The 22782-nt window shown below is 41.0% G+C and overlaps 1 protein-coding gene across 2 annotated transcripts in view; it reads left to right on the forward strand.

Annotated features, from left to right (window-relative positions):
* CCDC149 (coiled-coil domain containing 149) overlaps window positions 1-22782 on the forward strand; it is a 61867-nt gene that overhangs the window by 35303 nt on the left and 3782 nt on the right. For both annotated transcript variants that reach the window (XM_077815797.1, XM_077815796.1), the window contains exons 7-10: window positions 1985-2057; window positions 3420-3504; window positions 4782-4926; window positions 16375-16451. In XM_077815797.1, the coding sequence (XP_077671923.1) occupies window positions 1985-2057; window positions 3420-3504; window positions 4782-4926; window positions 16375-16451 (380 nt within the window). The remainder of the gene's footprint in view (window positions 1-1984; window positions 2058-3419; window positions 3505-4781; window positions 4927-16374; window positions 16452-22782) is intronic.

Here is a 22782-nt window from a genome sequence, read left to right on the forward strand (position 1 = left end):
GGATCCAATCTTACATGAAATACCCCCGTTCCACAGGCTGTCGGCTCAGTGAATGGATGCAGAGTGTTTTTGTCCACCATGTGATATATGGAATCACTATATCACATGCTACACTTCATGAATAAATACCATGCAAGTGGTGTGTTAGGTGTAGTGAGTTTGTCAGGTTGGAGAAAGGAGTTGCTTGTAAAGAAAAATGAACCCTTTGCCCATTAGCACCAGTTAGCCTCTGTGACACAGGCAGCAAATTGCTGAAATTGGTGCTTGCATCAGTAGCTCAGCCACATCACAGCTTTAAAGAAAATATTTCAAAGAATGTAAACTGACGGATTTGGACTCTTAAGTGTTGTGCTTTGTACTTGTTCAGTTTCACATTTGTTTTCATTCCATCTATATCATGAACAAGCAGTCAGAATTCACAATGGCAGGCAGCTTATTTGGATTTTGCTCTGCTGAAATGGTGGGAGTGATGCTTTGCAGTGTGTGGGGATGAGGAAGGAGGGAATGGTTCATATTCTTTCAATCGGTTTATGGCACAGAATCAAAGACAATTTCAGAAGTAGCCATATTTTTACCCTTCAGACATCCTGCACTGAATACTGAGACCAAACAGAGTCTTGAGCTTGTAAATGAGGGGCCTGAGCACATGGATACATGGTTCTGCATCCGCTTTGACCACAGAAAGGGCTTGTCTTTTTATGGGAAAATTTGCCAATATAGTTATGCTGGTAAATTTGCCCTTGTAGGCAAGTCCATTAATTCTCTGTCACTGCTTTGGAAAGGGGAAGTGCAGTTACTGTATGATTTGGGCTCTCTGCTAGGACACTAGAAGAGAGGGCTCTGAAGAGGCTTTGCAGTATGTCTATAACATTTAATTACCTAGAATTTCAGAGTTACAGACACTGTTTGAGTTGTTCTGAAATGTTCATAATTCTGAACAAAATGTTATGGTGGTTCTTTCAAAAGTTTACAACTGAACATTGACTTAATACAGCTTTGACGCTTTACTATGCAGAACAAAAATGCTGCTTTCCCTTTATTTTTTAGTAGGTTACGTTTAACACAGTACTGCACTATATTTGCTTTTTTTTCCTTTTTCTCTGCTGCTGCCTGATTACATACTTCCGGTTCAAATGAGGTGTGTGGTTGACTTGTCAGGTCATAACTCTGGTGTTCATAACTCTGAGGTTTTACAGTATACACATCCAGACTTAAGGGGCCAAAGGTGGGGAAATGACTTCTGAAGTCAAGTATGTCTTCCCTGAAGAATTAACTCAGGCTTTAGCCCAGATGTTGCCCTGATCTCTAATCGGTGATTGAGGGTGCTTTAAACCCAGGCTAGTAGACACAGTTGAGGGTATAGTCTTGAACTTTGGTGTAGCTTCAGCCTGGGCTGGCAACCTGTCTACTTTGCAGTGAGAATGCAGGGTAATCCAGCCTGGCTGCTGTTAGTCTTCTGATGCTGTTCCACGACTGCACCTGGGCTGTACTTTGTTTGATCTTTCCTTCTGCATTGGAAGTCATCTATGCTGTCTCAGCATTTTAACCCCATATTTGCCTGCTCCATGTCTGCTTCACTTGCACAGCATTTCAACAGATGTCTCCACTTGGAAGTTCAGAACATAAAAGTATTGTTCTCATGGCACTGCCACAGATGACAACTTCATGCCAAGTGAGAGAGTGTGAGCATCCTGTGAATGAATTTGTAGAGCAGACCAGTATAATGTACCACAAAGAACCAGCACGTGGGCTAATACAGCATCATATGTGAATGCATGGGTAGGGCTTTGCATTGGGGATGCTCCACCAGTGCTAGGTGAATTCTCCAGTGAAGACATAACTGTAGAAGCCCCCTCTTGTGAAACGTCTTGGCAGTGGCTCCGTTTGTGCCTTGTGCTATGCAATGACTAATACATTGCCAGTGTTTAATACAAAAGAAACACAATATACAGGAGTCTAATGATATATATTATGTATTTTCCAGATACCTTCAAGAGAGATTAAAGCAACTTCAAGAGGAGGTCAACCTTCTTAAATCTAATATTGCTAAGTACAAGGTAGAGTTCTATCAGCATATCGTTATGCAGCGCTCCTCTATAGAGTTTACTTTTTTTCATTTGTTTATACGCATTTTAAAAAGTGTAAAATTGTTTGGATCTGTAGCACCTCAGGAGTTAAAATTCCAGGTGCAATTACCACTTCCTCTTACTTGTAGTTTAAGACAACTAGATAATTTTAGTACCTTTATGTATTTTGTTTACATCCCCAGTCTTCCCTATAGACTTCTCAGCTGTTTTATAGCATAAAGAAATACCTGCTAGAAATATCTAGAAAGTGAATGTGTTCTCTCAAGATCTAGGAAAAATTGCTCCTAGTTGGGGTTAGAATGTGACGTTGTTCCAGCTTGTCACTAAATGGAAGATTGGTGGTCGTAGAAAATTAATGCTCTTGTGTTTCTACAAAGTGTTAGGACATTTATTATCATGCAGCTGTTCTTTTATCTCCATGTTTCCCAACACCAGTACTGTTGATTGGCAAATTTTAATGATTGATATATCTTCCTTATACCTCCACTTTTGGGATAGGCTGTATGTGTTCTTTTGCAGAATATATCTTCTGGACTAAATCTAGTTATCTGAGTATTCTTCCTCTAACCCTCTGCTCCAACTTCAATCAAAAAACACATCCTCCATTTTTCTGCATGAGACGTTAAGCCTATAGGTGATGCTTCTTAATTCCTTAATCACTGTTAAGCAGTCACAGCATTCCCTGCCATTCTAGTGAAGAGCAAAATTCCTCCAAAGCACTGCCATCCCCATCCCAGGCACAGGTATGAGAAACTGAGGTCACAAAGCAGGTGTGTGTGTATCTGATTTCTGAAGGACAGTTCTTTGGGAATAACTAGGGCTCAGCTTTAGTGAGAATCATGATTTTGCTTTGAACTCTTCCTAAAAGCCAGCATTTTCTGCTGAAAGGACCTTAAAGAGAGTTTTAGTGCTCTTTTCTTTTCCCTCTTTAAGCATGTCCAAGAGAAACTTTCTGGAAGGTCAGAATTTTATCCCAGGCTGCTATTCCCCATGGAGTGTTTCTGCATTTACAAATGTATTCAACTTTTTCCAGAAATAGGAAAGTTTTAAAAACCCAAGTGGTGGTGTGGGGGGGGGGAAGGGGGATAGAAAGAAGAGTAAAGGGGGATGGTGATGAGGTGCATAGATTCTTTAGGGTCCCAAAGGCTCTCTTGGCTAGTATATCCAATACTTCAGAAGGAGTCCCACTCATCCAACCAACAGTGTAGGTATAGACTCATGCCCTAGAAGAGAAACTCCAGGATTAATATCCCCACCCTCAGATCCCTTACTCTAATGAAAATGCTTACTTAGGCTAATGTGTCTGAAAAATAAATGTTTTTGTTTCCTTAGAATGCTCTAGAGAGACGGAAAAATTCAAAGATTCACAATAGATCGGGCAGCAGTGCACTGACTGGAGTCCTTTCTGCAAAGCAAGGTACTGCATAGATGGAACGTGGTAGTACAGTACCTCATTCTTTCTTCAGTATGAACTGAAGTTTTTCTCACATCACTTTCTTCCTAATCATCTCTCAACCTGCCAGCCAATCTAGAATAAAGCTGCTAAACCTACCTTCCTTTTCCTGTCAGTCTGACCGTGTAAATTCCGCTCCTTTGCTTCCACCTGTTCACTACGTCAAGCTTGAACTTCTTCGCCTTGCCTTCAAGGCCCAATATAACTCTGACCCAGATGAGTCTCTTCTTGTGTCACCTCTTTTCTCTGCTAACAATGCCAACCTTGATGCTCTGTTTTAGCAGTAGTACAGAGAAGGCATGTTAAGGAAGGTGGGGGCAGTTTAAGTCCAAGTTCCACTCCTGCACTTGGGAGCTACTGTGGCTTGCTTCTCCCTTGTGGGAGGAGTTCTGAGGTTTCCTTCAGGAAGAGACTAACAGAGCAATCGCCTCATCCCACATGTTTTCCCCCACACAAACCCTGAACAAAGGCTAAGGATCAGAAAAGATGAGAATAGGATAAGAAAAAGTAACCTTTTTTTTTCCCCTGGCAAATCTTGTCTCCTGCACCGTGATCGTCACCCTCTCTCCATGCACACAGGCACATACCAAACCAGCAGTACTTGTCATGACAGGTTGAAACTCAAGAAGTTCGCCAGCACTGACTGCTCTGTTTATGTCCTCTTCTCCATACGTTTGTATAGTTTCTAGCCACAGCAGATGACCAAATGTGATGATGCAGGTGGACTTGCTGAGCAAGGTTAATGAGTTCGCAGGCTTTCTTACTGCAGAAGAAGGTTCTTCTTGGCTGATGTGTGACAACTCCGTTACATCAATCTCGAACAACCTTAGGGAATCAATAGTTCTAAACATGAAGCCTTCTTTGTGGGCTTGGTTTTTCAGTTGGACTGAAGAAAAATATTCCTGTCCTGCCAGTGGCAGGAGATCATAGGTTAGAAAAATGAGGCTCTTTCCAACTGAATGGAAATCTGTTCTTTCCAAAAGAAATATTAGCCAAGCAGAAAATGGGTCTACCTATGTTTGTGCTGGCAATTGCTGCAGAACAATGATCAGCTTAAACAGCCACCATTTTTTATGACTGAGTATTATATGTCTGGGTTTGTTTTGCTCGTTGGTTGGAATGAATCTACATTCAGCTAAGTAATTAAACAAAGGTGGATTTGCTTTGTAAGTCTCACTACCTACTTGTGTCACGTTTCTGTCCACATAAAGGTAAGATTCATTTTTGTTTTAACATTTTAGTCCAAGAGTTGTTATCGGAGGACCATGGTTGTAGCCTACCAGCCACGCCGCAGTCTATTTCAGATCTCAAATCTTTGGCTACTGCCTTGCTGGAGACTATCCATGAGAAAAACATGGTCATACAACACCAAAGGCAAACCAACAAGTAAGTAGTATGACTTGGAATTTGGGGGAAACCAACACAGGTGTTCAAAACACTTTTTAAACTAGCATTTGATGTTTGAGCTCTTGTATAGAAAATGGGAACTTAAAAACAGGAAAGGGAAGGAAGGTCAGGTATCTTGTACTCCTCTTCTGTGAAATGTCATTGTCATAGGTTTGGAATAGCAGTTGCTTAGCCACAGCCATGACAATTCCTAATATAGCAACTTGAACATTGGGTTTTTTTGAGGCATAAACTGTTGGATTGTAACACTACTGTATGATTCCTATTCTGTTTTGTGATTTAATAAATTATTTATGTTGGACAGTAATCTTAACTATCCTACCTCGTCTAATCTAATCTTGCTATCTCACATACTTCAGGATTTTCTATAGCAGCCAGCTTGAGAATATATAACTGTCTTTTGACACAGTTTAAGACATTGGACTGTGTCCTTATGCAACACGAGAAAGTGGGAACTAGAAAGGAAGCATTTCTTGATTGTGTTTAGCCTTTTAGCAGCACTGACTCACTAGTGGTAATCAGAGGTAATTCAGGCTTCTCAAAGGCACATCAGGACCAGATGTCACAAACAGGCAGATATCTTTCATGAAAGGAAGACGAAATACTAAAGGAAATTGGATTGCACTAGGATAGATGATTCATTTTGAAAATTGATAACTCTAATACTTAAGCAGAATCCATAGTATAATTCTTGGAAGTGGCAACAAAAACGGAGGAACAGTCTGTAGGCATACTTAAAAGCTTTGGATGAAATAAGGGTCTGTTGAGCTGAAGAGAGGCTAACATCACATTAGTACCAGGGAATCTGAGGAGAAATCCAGACACCTTCCAACCTAGCTGTCTCAATGACTTCCATCATTCCACCATGCTTCAGTCTAGACCTATTATGTCATGGTTCTTTGTCATTCAGCTGCATTATAGTTGACCTGTTCTTGTCTGTAAACTTTGCATTCTATCTAGGCATTAAGAGTGTGTCTCCCTAGAGCTCAGAGCATGTCTCCCAGTCTGGGTAGACAGTCTTGTGCTAGGTCTGCTCAAACTAATGCACTAAAAATAGCAGCATGGACATGGCAGCACCAGGTGTAGTTTTTCACTACCAGATAGTTGCCTTTGTTTAACTCTTAGTTAGACGTGATTGTCCCTCACTATTCGTCTGTTTTCCCCAGATTCTAATTTAAATAACCCTCCCAAAGTTTGGTAAGTGGAAAGAGTTACAGATATTAATGAGGGCCAGAGAAGGGATCAATAGAAATTAGAAATGTAGCCTGAAAAGTAACATGTGGAAACTTAAGAATACTTTCGGTGGAAAATAATCTGGATGCACAGATACTGAATGAGGCACAAACCTGAAAAGCAGTAAAGTTGCAAGATATTTAGTGGTGGCATTGGATGGTGGATTGCATGTGATTTTTGCGCTGCAGTGTGACACAAAAAAGGCCATTGCAACTTTGGGCTACATATATGCACACAGGCATATCCCTCTCTCTCTCCAGCTCTGTTGTGACCACACCTGTACGTAAAATATTGCATTCAGTTCTGGGTGCCTCCATGAAAGACCAACTGATAAACTGGAGTGAGTTCATAGCAGAGCAGCAAGGACAGTTGGCCAGGCAAAGAAACTTTTACAACCAAACAAGATTTAAATATCTAGCATAGCTACGGTAAGCACAATTAGTCAGAGCAACCTATGGATATTTGGAAGCCACAAACAGCAAGGAGGGATAGGAATTTATTTTGGATACTGCATGAAGCAACAGGATGAAACTGAAAGAGGAAAGCTTACCAGAAAAACATCCTGACAGTGAGACGTATTAAGCTATGGACTAGACTCCCAAGGGAAGTGAAGGAAGCCTTGTTGCTTCAGACATCTAAAACAAAACTTTAAAAACCCATATAAAATGTTGAGGGTGTGAACTACTAGTGGTAAAGGCAGAAGATATCCGAAAATAGGGAGGCAAATCAAACTGGTGATGAGATGTGGACTCAACATGGGGTTTTGATAGGGTGGGAAAGGATGCACAGGGAAGGGGAGGTTTTTTTTTTAAATTTGAGACCGGAGCTGCAGAGGTGAAATTGACAGGGGTCTCGTGCAAAATTCCTCCCTACTCAAGGTTGGTGATGTAAGGAGGGTGACTTAGAGAGCAGGCTGGGAGGGGAAGCTGGAGAGAGAAGGGACTGTAATGGGAGGAAAGATGACCTGGCTCAAAAAGGTAGAAGGATCTCCTTTCTTCATGCTTCTGTTCCTTTCTTCTTCCCCTTGGCCTCCCTTATGCAGAGACCTTGCTGCACAGAAGAATCTGTGAAATCACATTAGGTGTTTTTAACTGCCTGTTTGTTTGCAGAACCCTCTTAGAAGTTCAGAGATGCAATTTATTTTCCTGTCAGTTTTCTCCTTTCTTTTTAACCAAACAGTGATGACTCTTTAACATATGGTGCTTGTTAACCCCTGAATTTATTTACTACTTTGTGCTCCATCTACTTAGACAACGTCCCTCGAGAATGGTTCCCAGAATGTGTTTCATTAACTTGCAGCAGACCAGCAGAGGGAGCACCACGCAGGGAGAACAATTTGAACCTACAGAAATGGTGGATCTTATTATTACCACCAAATGGGAAATAAATGAAAATAGACTATTTAATATTGCCTTCGCTAATCAGTCTTTGCAACTATACTGAGTGCTCATGAATAAGAATTGTAGACATCAGTTGCTAACCTGTCTCACTAGAAGGCGTTCTTTTAAAATATTGTGGATTAAAATGGCTCTGTCTTTGTTAGGAAGGAAAGCGGAGATGGATTAGTGATTATTAGTACAGAGATGGGGATGTGGTAACAGACCCACTTCCCCACACTCCAGCCAGGTGAAGTCAGTGTTTTTTAAGTGACTGGCCAAACACATGTTGGTACAATAGGGATTTAAAGTGTTTGCAGTGGGATATACACACAACAGTTGGAAGCAGCACACGAAAGCATCATTTGGAACACAGAGTTGTCTTTTACTGCACTCTGAACAGGGCTGTGAGCTTTGCTGCTGTTTCTGCTTGTCATAAATATAAAGGGAAGGGTAAACACATTTAAATCTCTCCTGGCCAGAGGAAAAACCCTTTCACCTGTAAACGGTTAAGAAGCTAAGATAACCTCGCTGGCACCTGACCAAAATGACCAATGAAGAAGCAAGATACTTTCAAAGCTGGAGGGGGGGAAACAAAGGCTCTCTCTGTCTGTGTGATGCTTTTGCTGGGACCAGAGCAGGAATGCAGGTCAGAACTCCTGTAAAGAGTTAGTAAGCAATCTAGTTAGATATGCGTTGGATTCTGTTTTGTTTAAATGGCTGATAAAAATAAGTTGTGCTGAATGGAATGTATATTCCTGTTTTTGTGCCTTTTTGTAACTTAAGGTTTTGCCTAGAGGGATTCTCTATGTTTTGAATCTGATTACCCTGTAAGGTTTTTACCATCCTGATTTTACAGAGGTGATTCTTACACTTTTTCTTTAATTAAAATTCTCTTTTAAGAACCTGATTGTTTTTTTTCATTGTTCTTAAGATCCAAGGGTTTGGGTCTGTGTTCACCTATGCAAATTGGTGAGGATTTTTATCAAGCCTTCCTCAGGAAAGGGAGTGTAGAGCTTGGGGGGATATTTTGGGAGGGAGACATTTCCAAGTGGGCATTTCCCCTGTGCTTTGTGTAACACTTTGGTGGCGGTGGCATTTAACCTAAGTTGGTCAGAATAAGCTTAGGGGGTCTTTCATACAGGTCCCCCCCCCACATCTGTACCCTAGAGTTCAGAGTGAGGAAGGAACCTTGACACTGCGGTTAATCCAGTTTTTGTCAAAGGCAACAAGATCAACTCCTATGCGCATATTATAAATAAAAATAGAGTAGGAAAGACTATCCTGAATGGGTGTCAACTCATTTGTCTCCCATCAATGAATTAACCCATTCCCAAAGTCCAAACCCATCTTCACTGTTTGACGGCTAGGACATAATTATTTTTCAATTTACCAATGATGGTGTACTTTTGTTTAACAGCAGCAGCAACACGGGGGGGGGTTTAATAGGGGGGCTTTCAATTAGATAAGGTACCAATGACACAGAGAAAGGTAGGAGAGAGATTCTGGAGGCCAAATTTAAGATGCTAGGTAAGAGGTTAAAGTCCAACACCTCCATGGTAGCATTCTTTGAAATGCACAAGACCAGTAAAGCAGAACTGCAGGATCTCAATGTGTGGATGAGACAATGGTGTAGAGAGAAGAGATTTAGGTTTATTAGGAATTAGGGAACCTTTTGGGAAAGGAGGAGCCTATACAGGAAGGATGGGCTCCACCTAAACCAAATGGAACCAGATTGCTGGCATGTAAAATTAAAAAGGTGGTAGAGGAGTTTTTAAATTAAGGGCTGGGGAAAGCCAGTAGGTGCGAAGGAACACACAGTTCAGACAGACATCCCTTAGCAGAGGCTCTATTAACAGGGATTCACTGTAGCTTAGTAAGGAGGAGAGGATAGAAGTTAATAAAGTACAGAGAGGAACTGAAGAGAAACAGTCAAATGAAAGAGTCCCATTCAATTACATCACATGAAGGCAGACAACTAAATATTGACAAATGTTATAAGTGCTTGTGTACAAATGCTAGAAGTCTAAATACTAAGATGAGTGAACTTGAGTACCTGGTATTAATTGAGGTTATTGAGCTAAGAGGCATCAGAGAAACTTGGTGGAACGATAATCAGTGGGACGCTATAATACCAAGGTACAAAATATATAGGAATGTCAGAGTAGGTTGTACTAGTGGCAAAACAGAGTCAAAAATAACAAAAATCTTAATTGAATCAAACTCTACCATAGAATCTCTGGGGATTTAAACTCCAGGTTTGAATAATAAGAATATAGCACTAGGGATATACTACTGACCAGCTGACCAGGATGGTGATAGTGATTGTGAAATGCTCACGGAGGATAGAAAGTCTATAGAACTGGAAAAATTAATAATAATGGGGGATTTCAACTATCCTCCTATTGACTGGGTACATGTCACCTCAGGACAGGATGCAGACAGACACTTTTAGTGACTGCTTCTTGGAGTAGCTGATCCTGGAACTGACAAAGGGAGCACAAGATGTGGTCCAAGAGATGGATGTAGCTGAACCGCTCAGTAATAGCAACCATAATGTAATTAAGTTTAACATCCTTTTTAGGGGGGAAAACCAAGCCCACCACAAAAGAGTTTAACTTCTAAAAGGGGAACGACACAAAAAATGAGGAAGCTAGTTAAACAAAAACTAAAAGGAATAGTCACAAGAGTGAAATGCCTGCAAGCTGTCGGGAAACGTTTTAAAAACACCATAATAGAGGGTCAAATCAAATGTATACCCCAAATTAAAAAGAATTGAGACCCCAAAAAATGCCACGATGGCTACACAGAATAAAAGTGGTTAGAGACAAAAAGACATCCTTTAAAAATTGGAAGTCCAGTTCAACTGAGGAAAATGGAAAGGAGCATAAAATCTGGCAAGTCAAGTGTAAACATATTATGAGGCAGGCCAAGAAAGAATATGAAGAGTAGCTAGCAAAAAATAAAAAAACAGCAAAAAAAAAAAAAAAAAAAAAAAGTATATCAAATAGGAAGCCTGCTAAACTATCAGTGGGTCCACTGGACAATCAAAGGAGCGCTCAAGGAAGGCAAGGCCATTGCGAAGAAGCTAAATGAATTCTTTGCATCAGTCTTCATTGCACAGGATGTGAGGGAGATTCCCACACCTGAGCCATTCTTTAAGTGACAAACCTGAAGAACTGTCCTAGACTGAGGTGTCAGTACAGCATGTTTTGGAGCAAATTGATAAATTAAACAGTAAAAAGTCACCAGGGCCAGATGATATGCACCCAAAAGTTCTAATGGAATTCAAATATAAAATTAGAGAGCTATTTACTATGGTTGTAACCTATCACTTAAATCCTCTTCTGTAATAGATGACTGGAGGATAGCTAATGAGACACCAGTTTTTTAAAAAGTCTCCAGAGGCAATCCTAACAATTACAGGCTAGTAAGCCTAACTTCAGTACCAGGCAAACTGGTTGAAAATAAAGTAAACAACAGAATTATCAGACACATATATGAACACAATTTGTTGGGGAAGAGTCAGCATGGCTTTATGTAAAGGGAAATCATGCCTCCCCAATCTATTAGAATTATTTGAGAGAGTCAACAAGCATGTGGACAAGGGTGATCCAGTGGATATACTTGGACTTTCAGAAAGCCTATGGGAGGTCCCTCACCAGAGGCTCTTAAGCAAAGTAAGCAGCCATGGGATAAGAGGAAAGGTCCTCTCCGGGCTCAGTAATTGATTAAAAGGAAGGAAACTAAGGTTAGGAATAAATGGTCAGTTTTCAGAGTAGAGAGAAGTAAATAGCAGTGTCCCCAGGGATCTGTATGGGACCTGTTAAACATGTGCATAAATGATCTGGAAAAAGGAGTAAACAGTGAGATGGCAAAATTTGCAGCATGTACAAAATTACTTGATAGTTAAGTCCAAGGCAGACAGTGAAGAGTTACAAAGGAGCCTCATGAAACTGGGCAACAAAATGGCAGATGAAATTAAATTGATAAATGCAAAGTAGCGCACATTGGAAAACGATCCCAAGTATACATACAAAATGATGGGGTCTAAATTAGATGTTCCCATTCAAGAAAAAGATCTTGGAATCACCGTGGACAGTTCTGTGAAAACATCTGCTCAGTGTGCATTGGCAAAAAACCTAACAAATTAGCAACCATTAGGAAAGGGATAGATAATAAGATGGTAAATATCATAATGCCACTATATAAATCCATGGTACACCCACATCTTGTATACAGCAGTTTTAGTAGCCCCATCTCAAAAAAGATATATTAGGAAATCAAAAGGTACAGAGAAGAGCAACAAAAATTATGAGGTGAAATTAAAAAGGTTGGTAGTGTTCATCTTAGAAAAGAGACAGTTATGGGGGGATATGTTAGAAATCATGAATGGTGTAGAGAAAGTGAATAAGGAAGTGTTACGTATATCTTCACTTAACACAAGGAATAGGGGTCTCCAATGAAATTAATAGGCAGCTGGTTTAAAACAAAAGTGAGTACTTCACACAATGCACAATCAACCTGTGAAACTCGTTGCCATGGGATGCTGTGAAGGCCAAAACTATAACTGGGCTCAAAAAAGAATTAAGAGAAATTAATGGAGGATAGGTCCATCATAATGGTCAGGGATGCAACCCCATGCTTTGGGTGTCCTTAAGCCTCTGACTGCCAGATGATGGGACTGGACAACAGAATGGATCATTCGATAATTGCCCTGTTCTGGTCATTCTCTCTGAAACATTTGACACTGGCTACTGTCAGAAGACAGGATACTGGGCTGGATGGACCATTGATCTGATCTTGTAGGCCCATTCTTCTGTTCAAGCATTTTTATTCTTCTTGTTTCTTTAAAGAAATGTATGTAAGCAGAATCACATGCTAAACAGAATCAAGGAAGTAGCCTAAGGTATGATTGAGCTAAATCCAGCCTCTGATTTTCTTTGGCCCAGTAGTTAAGAAAAATAAAGGTTGGTTCCTGTACATGATACGTACTTCTCACCCGTGGGTTGTAGGCAGTTCACCTACATTTCTTCTCACAAGCATATCAACTTAAAATTTATAAAGCTGACTGTGTGATTTTGAAATGCACCACAGAATGGAATTATGTAAATTAGAGAAAATTAGGCCCTGTCTAGAGATGGTCTAAAATCGTCTTAGCTTGAAACAGTTAGTTTATATCTTGTTCATGGTAACTTGTTTACTCATGAATTAGGTGGCCATTCTGGATAGGGGTCAAGTGAGATTAGGAACTGCTGTAGACCATGTCATTAGCTTGTGCTGGGTTTAAAAACGCTTAGAAGCCTGGACCTTTGCTGGTTTAACTCCAATATAAGATGGACTGAGAGAGAAAATGTGTCAGTCTGAGGATAAATAAAGGATTCTAGGTGATACACAGCGGATGTGACAGTGGACTTATTTATAGACAGCAGAGAGATCTTATAAGGGTAGGACAGATCCTCAGCTACTGTAAATTGGTGTAGCTCTGTTGAGGTTATGTCTATGCATCACTGGGGAGCGTGGGCAAGCCAGCATGTGAGCTGCTAAACACAGGACGGGGCTGAGGAGCGAGCTGGCATTGCCACAGCAGTTTGAACATGGGCAGTGGAAGTGCAGGAAAACCTGATCCTAAACAAAGAGGGCTGGGTTAACTCTCATGAGGTGCCAGGCACATTACTATCAGGGAGTGGAGACTGTGCTTCTCTCTACTACCAGGCGCACTTTTGTCAATGAGGCCATGGTAGTTTACATCATCTGAGCATCTTGCCTGGTGTGTCTAGATCTAGGCAAGAGATTGCAGCTGTGCACGCAAAGGGAAGTCTCCACAGACTCTTCAAAAATACTCATCATTCTGGGGGCAAGGACAGTGGATTGATACAAGTGTAGGATTACATTTTCCATAGCACAGCAGAGACAATGCATTTTATTTAAAAAACAAAAATCAAACTAAGTAGTAGTCAAAATTGACTCAGTGATTGTTCAAGTAAAGTATTCTGACAAGTGTTCACTGGCTCGATATATTATTCAGCGAACTTAACTTATGTTTGAAAAGGGGTATGGAAAAATGACCATGGTTGAGGACAAAGTAAAATAGCAATATGCTTTGTCTCGTGGGAGCAGCCACATAACAGTCCTTTGAGAGCTTGGGAACCTGTCATAGAGGAGAGAGAATTCCCCAGCCCCTGATTACAGGATCTATCAATGGGGTTGGGGATAGACACCATGTCCCAATAGCTTGGGAGAGTGCAGCATGTGAATGACAAAGTTCAAAAGGGGTTAAAGGAAGTTGGCCTTGCTACTCCTGCACTAACGGGCAGTGGTGCAAACCTGGGTCACAGTGGCTCTTTGATATGTTGGTGATATCTCTAGCAGCCCCCATCCCTGCTATGATGAGCACCTCCCTCCCCTTCCCTGCCCAAACTGCCAGGAGAGGAGGGGAGACAATCCTGCCAAGGAGTCTCTTCTGCTGTTAACAATGGCACAGAGATCAAACTGTGACTCCTTGCCTTTATCAGTACACCCCACTTTGCATACCGCCTCTGCAGCACTTGCTCCTGTGCTGAACTTGCACATACTGTATATGAAGGCTCTTCCCTCCCTCCTGAGCAGTCCTCCTCATTTGGGTCCTTGAATCCTGGTATACCAGTCTCCTTGTGTGGAAACTGAGAGCTTGTTGGAAGCTGCTGTCTGCCTTGCAGACGTCATCACTGGGCACCCAGGGAGAAGTAAAGCCAAGGACATTAAGAGTGAGTCTCAAAGTTAACTCGAAAGGAAATATATAAAATAAAAATGCAGATTGGCTCAGATTTCATTGAAGTTAGAGATGAGAAAACAGCTGTTTGGTCACTGAGTGTGTGCCTATGCCAGAGCATGATTGCTCCCACTGGCACATGACCTAATGTTTTGTCACTCTTGCACTACACTGCAATAAAATACACGTGCGCACTACACTGCAATAAAATACATGTGGCTGGCCCCTGTCAGCTGACTTAGGCTGCAGGCCTATAAAATTGCAGTATAGACAGCCTAAGCCCAGATGTTTACACTGCAATTCTATAGCATTTCAGCCAGAGCCCAATGAGCCCAAGTCAGCTGACCGAGGCCAGATGTGAGTGTTTTATTCTAGTATAGACACCCTTTGGGGCTAAGTATTCCAGCTGATGGGCTTGTATTACTATCCATAGGCTATTCCCCGTCCCCATTCACTTCATTCCTGTCCTTGATATTTATCATAAATTTTCCTTTTTTTTTCCTCTTCATTTCGTCCCCTTTCTCTTGTATTACCCTCCTCTCCCACCTTAGTATTTACACTACTGAAATACTGGTAGACTTTTATCCTGTGCCTTGTACACACCTCATGGTAGATGCTTTGCTAGGCTACAGATATTTAGCCCCTTTTTAATCTTTCTTTCATCAGTCTCTCTTGCCCCTTAATTTGTGTTGCTGTGTTTCATATTCTTTCTAGTTTCTAGTTTTTTTCTGGTAACCAGGTGCGCTCAAATGGGAGAGGCATAAAAACCTGGTGAGGTGGACTGAGCACAGTATTCCATCCCCACCAGAGCTGTGTACAGAGACTGTTGCTTCACTGGTTTGTAATGTGCTGTCTGAATATTCAGACTTCATTGTCTTTTCCTGTTGCTATATCTTCATGTAAAGTTGTATATAATTTGCTGTTCATTATTACTGCTGGATCACTTTTAGCATTGCTGTATCTTCTGGGGTGTATCTACACTTGGAGCTGGGGTGTGATTTCCAGCTTGAGGAAACATACATGTGCTAGCTCTAATTAACTAGTGTGCTAAAAGTAGTGTGTGGCACGAGCAGTGGGAGGGGCTAGCTGCTCCGACAACCTGCCTAGGGTATCTGACTGGCATGTATGCAGGGCAGCTAGCCCCTCCCGCAGCTTGCACCACCACAGTTGTGCTCTATATTTAGCTTGCTAGCTCAATTAGAGCTAGTGTAAGAGCGTCTCCTCGAGCTGGGAATTACTCCCCCCCACCTCCAATTTTAGACTTACCTTAGGTATCTCCCTTCCATTGAGTATTGTTTGGGATTTAGTTAAGGCCTTCTGTTTTTTAGAGACTTGTTCTAGAAGTGAAACACATTCAAAACTTACAACAAAATGGAACCTTTCTTGTTAGACACATATCATCTGATTTTTTGGGGAAAAAAATCATGGCTAAAAGGTAAATCTTGCTGGAGAGCTGAGGATTGTATTTACATAGGGATCAGAAACGAAAGCCTTGGTGACCCAGGAAATGCAGTCAAAACTGAGAGCAGTTGATACGGTCTATAAAGAACTTGAGACTGCTCAGTACTGAAGTGAGACCCTGTTCAGTGGAATCAAACAGCATTAAATGTGCTACAAAGGAATATTAAAGCTTGATGGGCAAACCAGATTGGATAAAGTAACTGGCCCAAAGCTAAGGCTAATACCTTGCAAAATTCAAATCTTATTTTGAGGCTCAAAGATGTTTGCCTACCGCTCTGCCTCCTGGTTTCAGCCAAGGAAGGGAATAGAAATACCATAGGGGCTATTCTCACAGTATTTCTTTCATAGTAAATCTAAGATATACTGGAAATTTATTTGGGACTTTTGTTTTGGGAGAGGCTCAGGTAAGCATCCAAATATTATTTAATCTGAACTTTTGGGGGTTTGCCCATCACTGTCATTGAAACAAAAGATAAACAAGTTAATATGTATGTGCTGTGACTGTGGAGAATGTATCCACAACCATGCAAACATCTGTGGGTGGAATAAATCCCTGTGACAATGAGTCTTCTCTTTCTCAGCTGATATATCATGTTCTTTTTTCAGAATTCTAGGTAATCGGGTGGCAGAATTGGAGAAGAAGTTGAGAACTTTAGAAATTTCTGGTTTGTGGAGTCTTCCAGGTTAGTAGAAATTTAGAAAAACATAACATAAGAATGGCCATTGTGGGTCAGACCAATGGTCGGTCTAGCCCAGTATCCTGTCTTCCTTCAGCGGTCAATGCCAGATTCTTCAGAGGGAATGAACGGAAATCGGCAATTATTGAGTGATCCATCCCCGGTTGTCCAGTCCCAGCTTCTGGCAGTCAGAGGGCTAGGGATACCCAGAGCATGGGGTTGCATCTCTGACAATCTTGACTAATAGCCATTGATGGACCTAACTTCCATGAACTTATCTAGTTCTTTTTTTGAACCCATGCCCTGTCAATGAGTTCTGCAAGTTGACTATGTGTTGTGTGAAGAAGTACTTCCTTTTGTTGGTTTTAAACCTGCCACCTATTGATTTCATTGAGTTACCCTTGCTTCTTGTGTTATGTGAAGGGGTAAATAACTTTCTTTCTTACTTTCTCTATGCCTTTTGTGATTTTATAAACATCATTGTAGTTTCTTTTCTAAGCTGAACAATCCCAGTCTTTTTAATCTTTCATATGGAAAGCTGTTCCATCCCCCTAGTCATATTTATTGCCTTTCTCTCTACTTTTTTCAGTTCTAATCTGTCTCTTTAGAGCTGGGTCAACCAGAACTATATGCAGTATTCAAGGTGTGTGTGTACCATGGATTTATATAGATGCATCAATATTTTCTGTCTTATGTATCCCTCTTCTAATGGTTCTAAACATTTGGTGACCCTTTTCTTTTTTTGACTGCCACTGAACATTGAACAGGTGTTTTCAGAGAACTGTGCACGATGACTCCAAGATCTTTTTTTTTTTTTTGAGTGATATCAGCCAATTTAGACCCCATCATTTTGTATGTATAGTTGGGATTATGTTTTCCAATGTGCATTACTTTGCATTTATCAGCGTTGAATTTTATCTGCCATTTTATTGGTCCGTCTCCCAGTTTTGTGAGATCCCTTGCATTATTAAGTGTTTGGGTGTCTGTTTCCATATGACAGGTTTCAGAGTAACAGCCGTGTTAGTCTGTATTCGCAAAAAGAAAAGGAGTACTTGTGGCACCTTAGAGACTAACCAATTTATTTGAGCATGAGCTTTCGTGAGCTACAGCTCACTTCATCAGATGCATACCGTGGAAACTGCAGCAGACTTTATATATACACAGAGAATATGAAACAATACCTCCTCCCACCCCACTGTCCTGCTGGTAATAGCTTATCTATACTTTAGATATATCTATACTTTAGATAAGCTATTACCAGCAGGACAGTGGGGTGGGAGGAGGTATTGTTTCATATTCTCTGTGTATATATAAAGTCTGCTGCAGTTTCCACGGTATGCATCTGATGAAGTGAGCTGTAGCTCACGAAAGCTCATGCTCAAATAAATTGGTTAGTCTCTAAGGTGCCACAAGTACTCCTTTTCTTTTTGTTTCCATATGAGGATTTGAATGTACACTTTGTGAGAAACTTGTTAAAAATACAGCCAAGTTTCAGTGGCTAGTGGTTTTGAAAAGATGGATGTTTACCAGTTTTTGGGAAAATCCAGCTTAAGGTGTGTCAAGTTGGAAACCCAAAATCGCTAGTCACTTGTGAAAATGCTGGCTTTACACACATTTTAAATCAGAATACAGTAGATAGCAGAAAAAATACCCTTTGGAGAATGCAAGAAACAATCGAACTATCACCATGGTTTGTAGCTGAAAAATATTAACTATCTGATTTAAATGTTAGTATAAAATCATGCAACTTAAGATATTAGAGCCAGGTTTTTTTTTCAACATTTTATTTATTAATTTTAGTTAAATGTGCATTGTTCGGGTTACATTCATTTTTGGTTATTTTTCTCTCATTACACCTAATTGTTTCTCCTTTAAACATCTTTCTCCTTGATGTTCACACCACTAGGTTATGTTTGTGGTAACGGTTTCCCACTGCTGCCACCATTAGAGGTACCTACACTAGTGTAGACAAGGTTCCAGGTGTTCTAACCTATATCATTAAGGTCTAACCTCACCAAAAAAAGGTAATATTCAGCAATGTATCTGAAGAGTCTTTGTGACAAACCTCCCCAGTTCCACTCCTGATGTTAGTTTTAACTCAAATCCTCTTGATGCAAGATGCAGATAAAATAATTATCTTGAGTCACACTAATATAGGTTTACATTCTAATTGAAATTTAATGTTGCCTGGGTATTTAACAGATTGGCATTCTACTTTGTTTAAAAAATGTTGTTCAGTGAAATTCATAGTTAATAAATGCAATGTTTGGTCTTTGCAGAAATGTATAAAAATACATAAAAAATAGAATAAATGGAATGCTGAGAGCTTGCTCCATTGTTAGTCTATTTAGGTAAGACATCCAATTAATATTAATACAATAACTGTCTCTTTTCTTCCTTTCTTTTGCTGCCTGAAGGCCTGAGCTACAATGTCTCAGTGGGATTTGGGAGTAGGTTCTACTTGACATGTATATTTTTAGTAACTAATTTTAGCAGTACGTTAAATATTGTCACAGCATGTAAATAAATGAAAATGTTATCTGAACATTTTTATATTTGTCAGATTAAGATGTTCAAGTGAGTGAGTTAGATGTCCGCAAGGGAAATGGAGACTGCTGCACAAGACTATTCTTTTAAATTGGGGAAAAATGATGATAAAGGCTGATACTCAATAGTTGTAACTGAATTTTGCAGTAGATTGCGACTTGCATCAAACAGTGAGGTTTATTTGTTTGTTTAACCAGAGAAGCAGTAAATTAAGAATGCACTTTTGTTTCCAAGTGTGATTGAGCTCAGAGATACTCAGTATGAATCTTGAGACACCCAGTGGGGTCAGGAACGCTTTTTCGGATGGTTACCAGCTGGCTTCTGCTCTGTAAAATACCATCTCATATCAATACTGTGAGAACTATCATAAGAATGTTGGCTTGAGTGAAGGGTGAGAGCACCTGCTCTGATTGATGCTAGAAGAAAGATTTTCAGAAGAAAACATCACTTGATTTACAGTGAGTTGAACTTTTTGTCATTGGAAAGACTTGCCAGTGAGAGCTGACTTTCAATCATATTTGTGAAACAGACACGTCAGTCTAGTTTAATAAATTTCAGGTTCCTAAAAGCAGAATAAGTATTGCTACCTAAACATTGCCATCAATAGACTATCTATTTACTTAGCCCAGCACCATGCCACCTATTTACAAATAGAAATAGCCTTAACATTCACTCTCTTTGCCAGCCTGTAGAAGAAATGGTTTGATAGTTTATAGGTTCTTTAGTTAGTTGGTTTTTGTTTGTTGGCATGCATGTAGGGGGAAACAACTGGGTAAGCGAAATCAAATAAATGAATTTTGTGTTTGAAAGTGGTGAAAGGTCCGCAGTTGTCATCTTTTGTCAGGGGTGAGTTCCATAGAGCGAGTCTCTATCCTGCAAAATTTCTTTCACATTTAGGATTCTCCCTTATTGGCTGATGGTTTCATTGTTCAGTGAAACTCAACCTGTCATGAGAGAGCATGGTTGTGTTGGGAGAGGTCTTGGGCATGGATTTGCTCTGATCTCGTTTACATAAGCTTGTCACTGCTGAGGGTGGAGCAACAGTGGGTATCCTGAAATCCTGATAGCATTTCATTCTTTTATTGGTTGCCTAGATACCAATAGGTGATTGATGCATCATCAATATCATCAATAGGTGATTGATGCATTAGAAATGTGTATGTACAGTGAGTGTCACCCCGCTTCTTAGACTTTGGTGTAACTGGTCACTTTACATCAGCAATTGGTTTATAAGCTATTCTGCTCTCAAAAACCAATTCCCAGCTCAAAAGGATTAGGTTGAGTCCAAGAACAGTTCTCTTGCTTTTCTTTGTATGACCACAGGAAATGCTGCAGATGGCTTTTGTTACTCAGCAACCACCCACTTAAAACATGCAGCTCCTCAACTGGCCTATCTCCAGAGGGAGTGATGTATTTAGCTCTGAGGCAGTTATGTTTGACCTTCTATGAGCGGATATTAAAAGAGAGGTGAAAACTTGACGGAATTTACAAGACTCCACGTATTCCTCTAAAGAAAGGAGAAAACAAACTTACCTTTCCATGAATAGCTCTCTCGTTTACCTGCTTATTTTCAGCCCTGTACATTTTTAACCAGAAATCCCCCCTGAAAGCTCCCTAAATTGAGGATGTGCCTTCCAGCAGCTATAGGTGGAGAAGAATAATGTACAGAAGTGAGCTAGCTCCAAGCACTCAATCAAAATTACATTTGATAGCCCCACTCATACCATGCTTCACAGAATATGGTGCAGCAGTAGTCAAACCTCCCACTTACAAGGACGTGAATCACTGTTCTGATGTATGAATAAGGCTTGAGAGTCTGTCACGGATTCCTTGACTTCTGTGACCTCCGTGACTCCCGCAGCGGCTGGGCAGCCCTGGGCCAGCAGCAGCAGTTAGGATAGGAGGGAGGGGGCTCAGGGCTAGGGGCAGGGGTTTGGAGGGTGCGGGGGGGCGGGGGATTACCTGTTGTGGGGGGCCCCCCCCTGCAGCTCCTAGGCAGTAGAGGGGCGAGGGGTCTGCATGCTGCACACTGCTGGTGCCTGCAGGCCATGCCCCTGCAGCTCCCATTGGCTGTGGTTTCCAGCCAATGGGAGCTGCAGCAGCTGGTGCTTGTGGCGGGAGCAGCAGAGGAGCTCCTGCCCTGGCCCCTGTCTCCGCTGCCTAGGAGCTGCAGGGACACAGAGCTGGGTAGGAAGCCTCCACCAGCCCCACCTTCCCAAGTACAAGTGGGGGATCCAGGTCACCTCCCCCAGCATCCGTGGCACCCCCTAAGCACCCTTCCCCTTCCCCCCCCCAGCAATCCCACCCAAGTTTTACTTAGGGCAGGTATTTTTAGTAAAAATCATAGATAGATCACGGGCCTGTGAATTTTTGTTTACGGCCCATGACCCGTCCATGACTTTTACTAAAAATACCCGTGACTAAAAGGTAGCCTTATGTATGAATAAGACTCTTTAGGCAGGTGAAACAGTATTGCTTAGATGGCTAGATGATGATGATCTGATTATTTTGTGGAACCAGTTGGTTTCAAAGGGGATGGTGAAAGTTATAGAAGTGAATGTGTTTACTGGGTAACAGCTGGTTGGAAGTCAAACTAGTTTGGTGTTTATACTGGAAGCCACAAGCGTCCCAGCTCAGGCTTTACTTTCCTGAATCTGACATGCTGTGCAAGGTGCTCAGAATAAACAACTCCGCTGGCTCCCATTCTGTCTGGGAAGAGCCAGTTCTGTTTTTTTTTTAAATATCTCCACAGACTTGCTCCATCCTGTGTCATAAACCTTTCATGTCACTACCCCCCTTCCAACCACCTCTGTTCATCTAGCCCTGCCCATCTCTCCATGCAGTCTTACCACTGTCGTAGAGAAAAGCCTTTCCCACTTCAGCTTGTGCCATTTGGAACAGCCCTCAGGTTTGTTCTGCCTCATCAGCTGCCCACCTTCAATTTTCAGCTGAAAACTTGTCCCTTTTCCCTTATATCATAGTTTCTCTCACTCGGCTGTCTAACTCCATAATTTTATTATTTGCTGTAGAGGATGCAGAGTTCAAATGCAAATTATGTTTAAGTTGGAATTCTGATCTTGATCCAGTCAAAACTTCTCCAGCGTTGTTATTTTGTTTGTATTACTGTAACATGTAGACCCCAGCAAGGTCAGCTCTCTGTTGTGTTAGACACTGAACAGACATGTGGAAGCACGGTTACAGCCAAGTTTTTCAAAAGTGACTAGAGATTTTGGGAGCCCAACTTGACATCTGAAGTAAGGGACCTGAGGTAAAGGGAGGGTACTCAGAACTTCTGGAACAGCAGGCTCCTTAAGGTGTTTACAGACTGGACACCCAAAAATTGAGGACCCCAAAGTCCCTCTTTAAAATCATAGCTTTTCACACTGATGTAAGATAACATGCAGAGTATGCCCAAACAAATTTGTAGAAACAGAGTAATGGTAATACAAATGTGTCATCTTATTTGTTTAATGAAGATAAGCAGAGCAATAGTCTGAGCAGAACATCTGTCCAGACCTTATCTATTAGCTGGCAGTGTTCTATAGGCCTCACAGAAACTTGCAAAATTATATCCACAGTGGAATCCCCCTTCCGGTCTGACATTGAATCAGACCCCTTAAAAATGGATTTGGGTCTATGGATTAAAATCCCCAAGACCTCCTTTTTCTTGCAATATTACTGTTTGTGTTTACTGCTTATCTCATAATTCATACTAATACTATAAGCCTTTGGGGGGTGCAATTTATATTAAAAATGGGGAACAAAATTGCATTTGTAATATCGAGGGTAC

This window comes from Eretmochelys imbricata, chromosome 4, assembly GCF_965152235.1.
Source record: "Eretmochelys imbricata isolate rEreImb1 chromosome 4, rEreImb1.hap1, whole genome shotgun sequence".
NCBI classification, from domain to species: domain Eukaryota; kingdom Metazoa; phylum Chordata; order Testudines; family Cheloniidae; genus Eretmochelys; species Eretmochelys imbricata.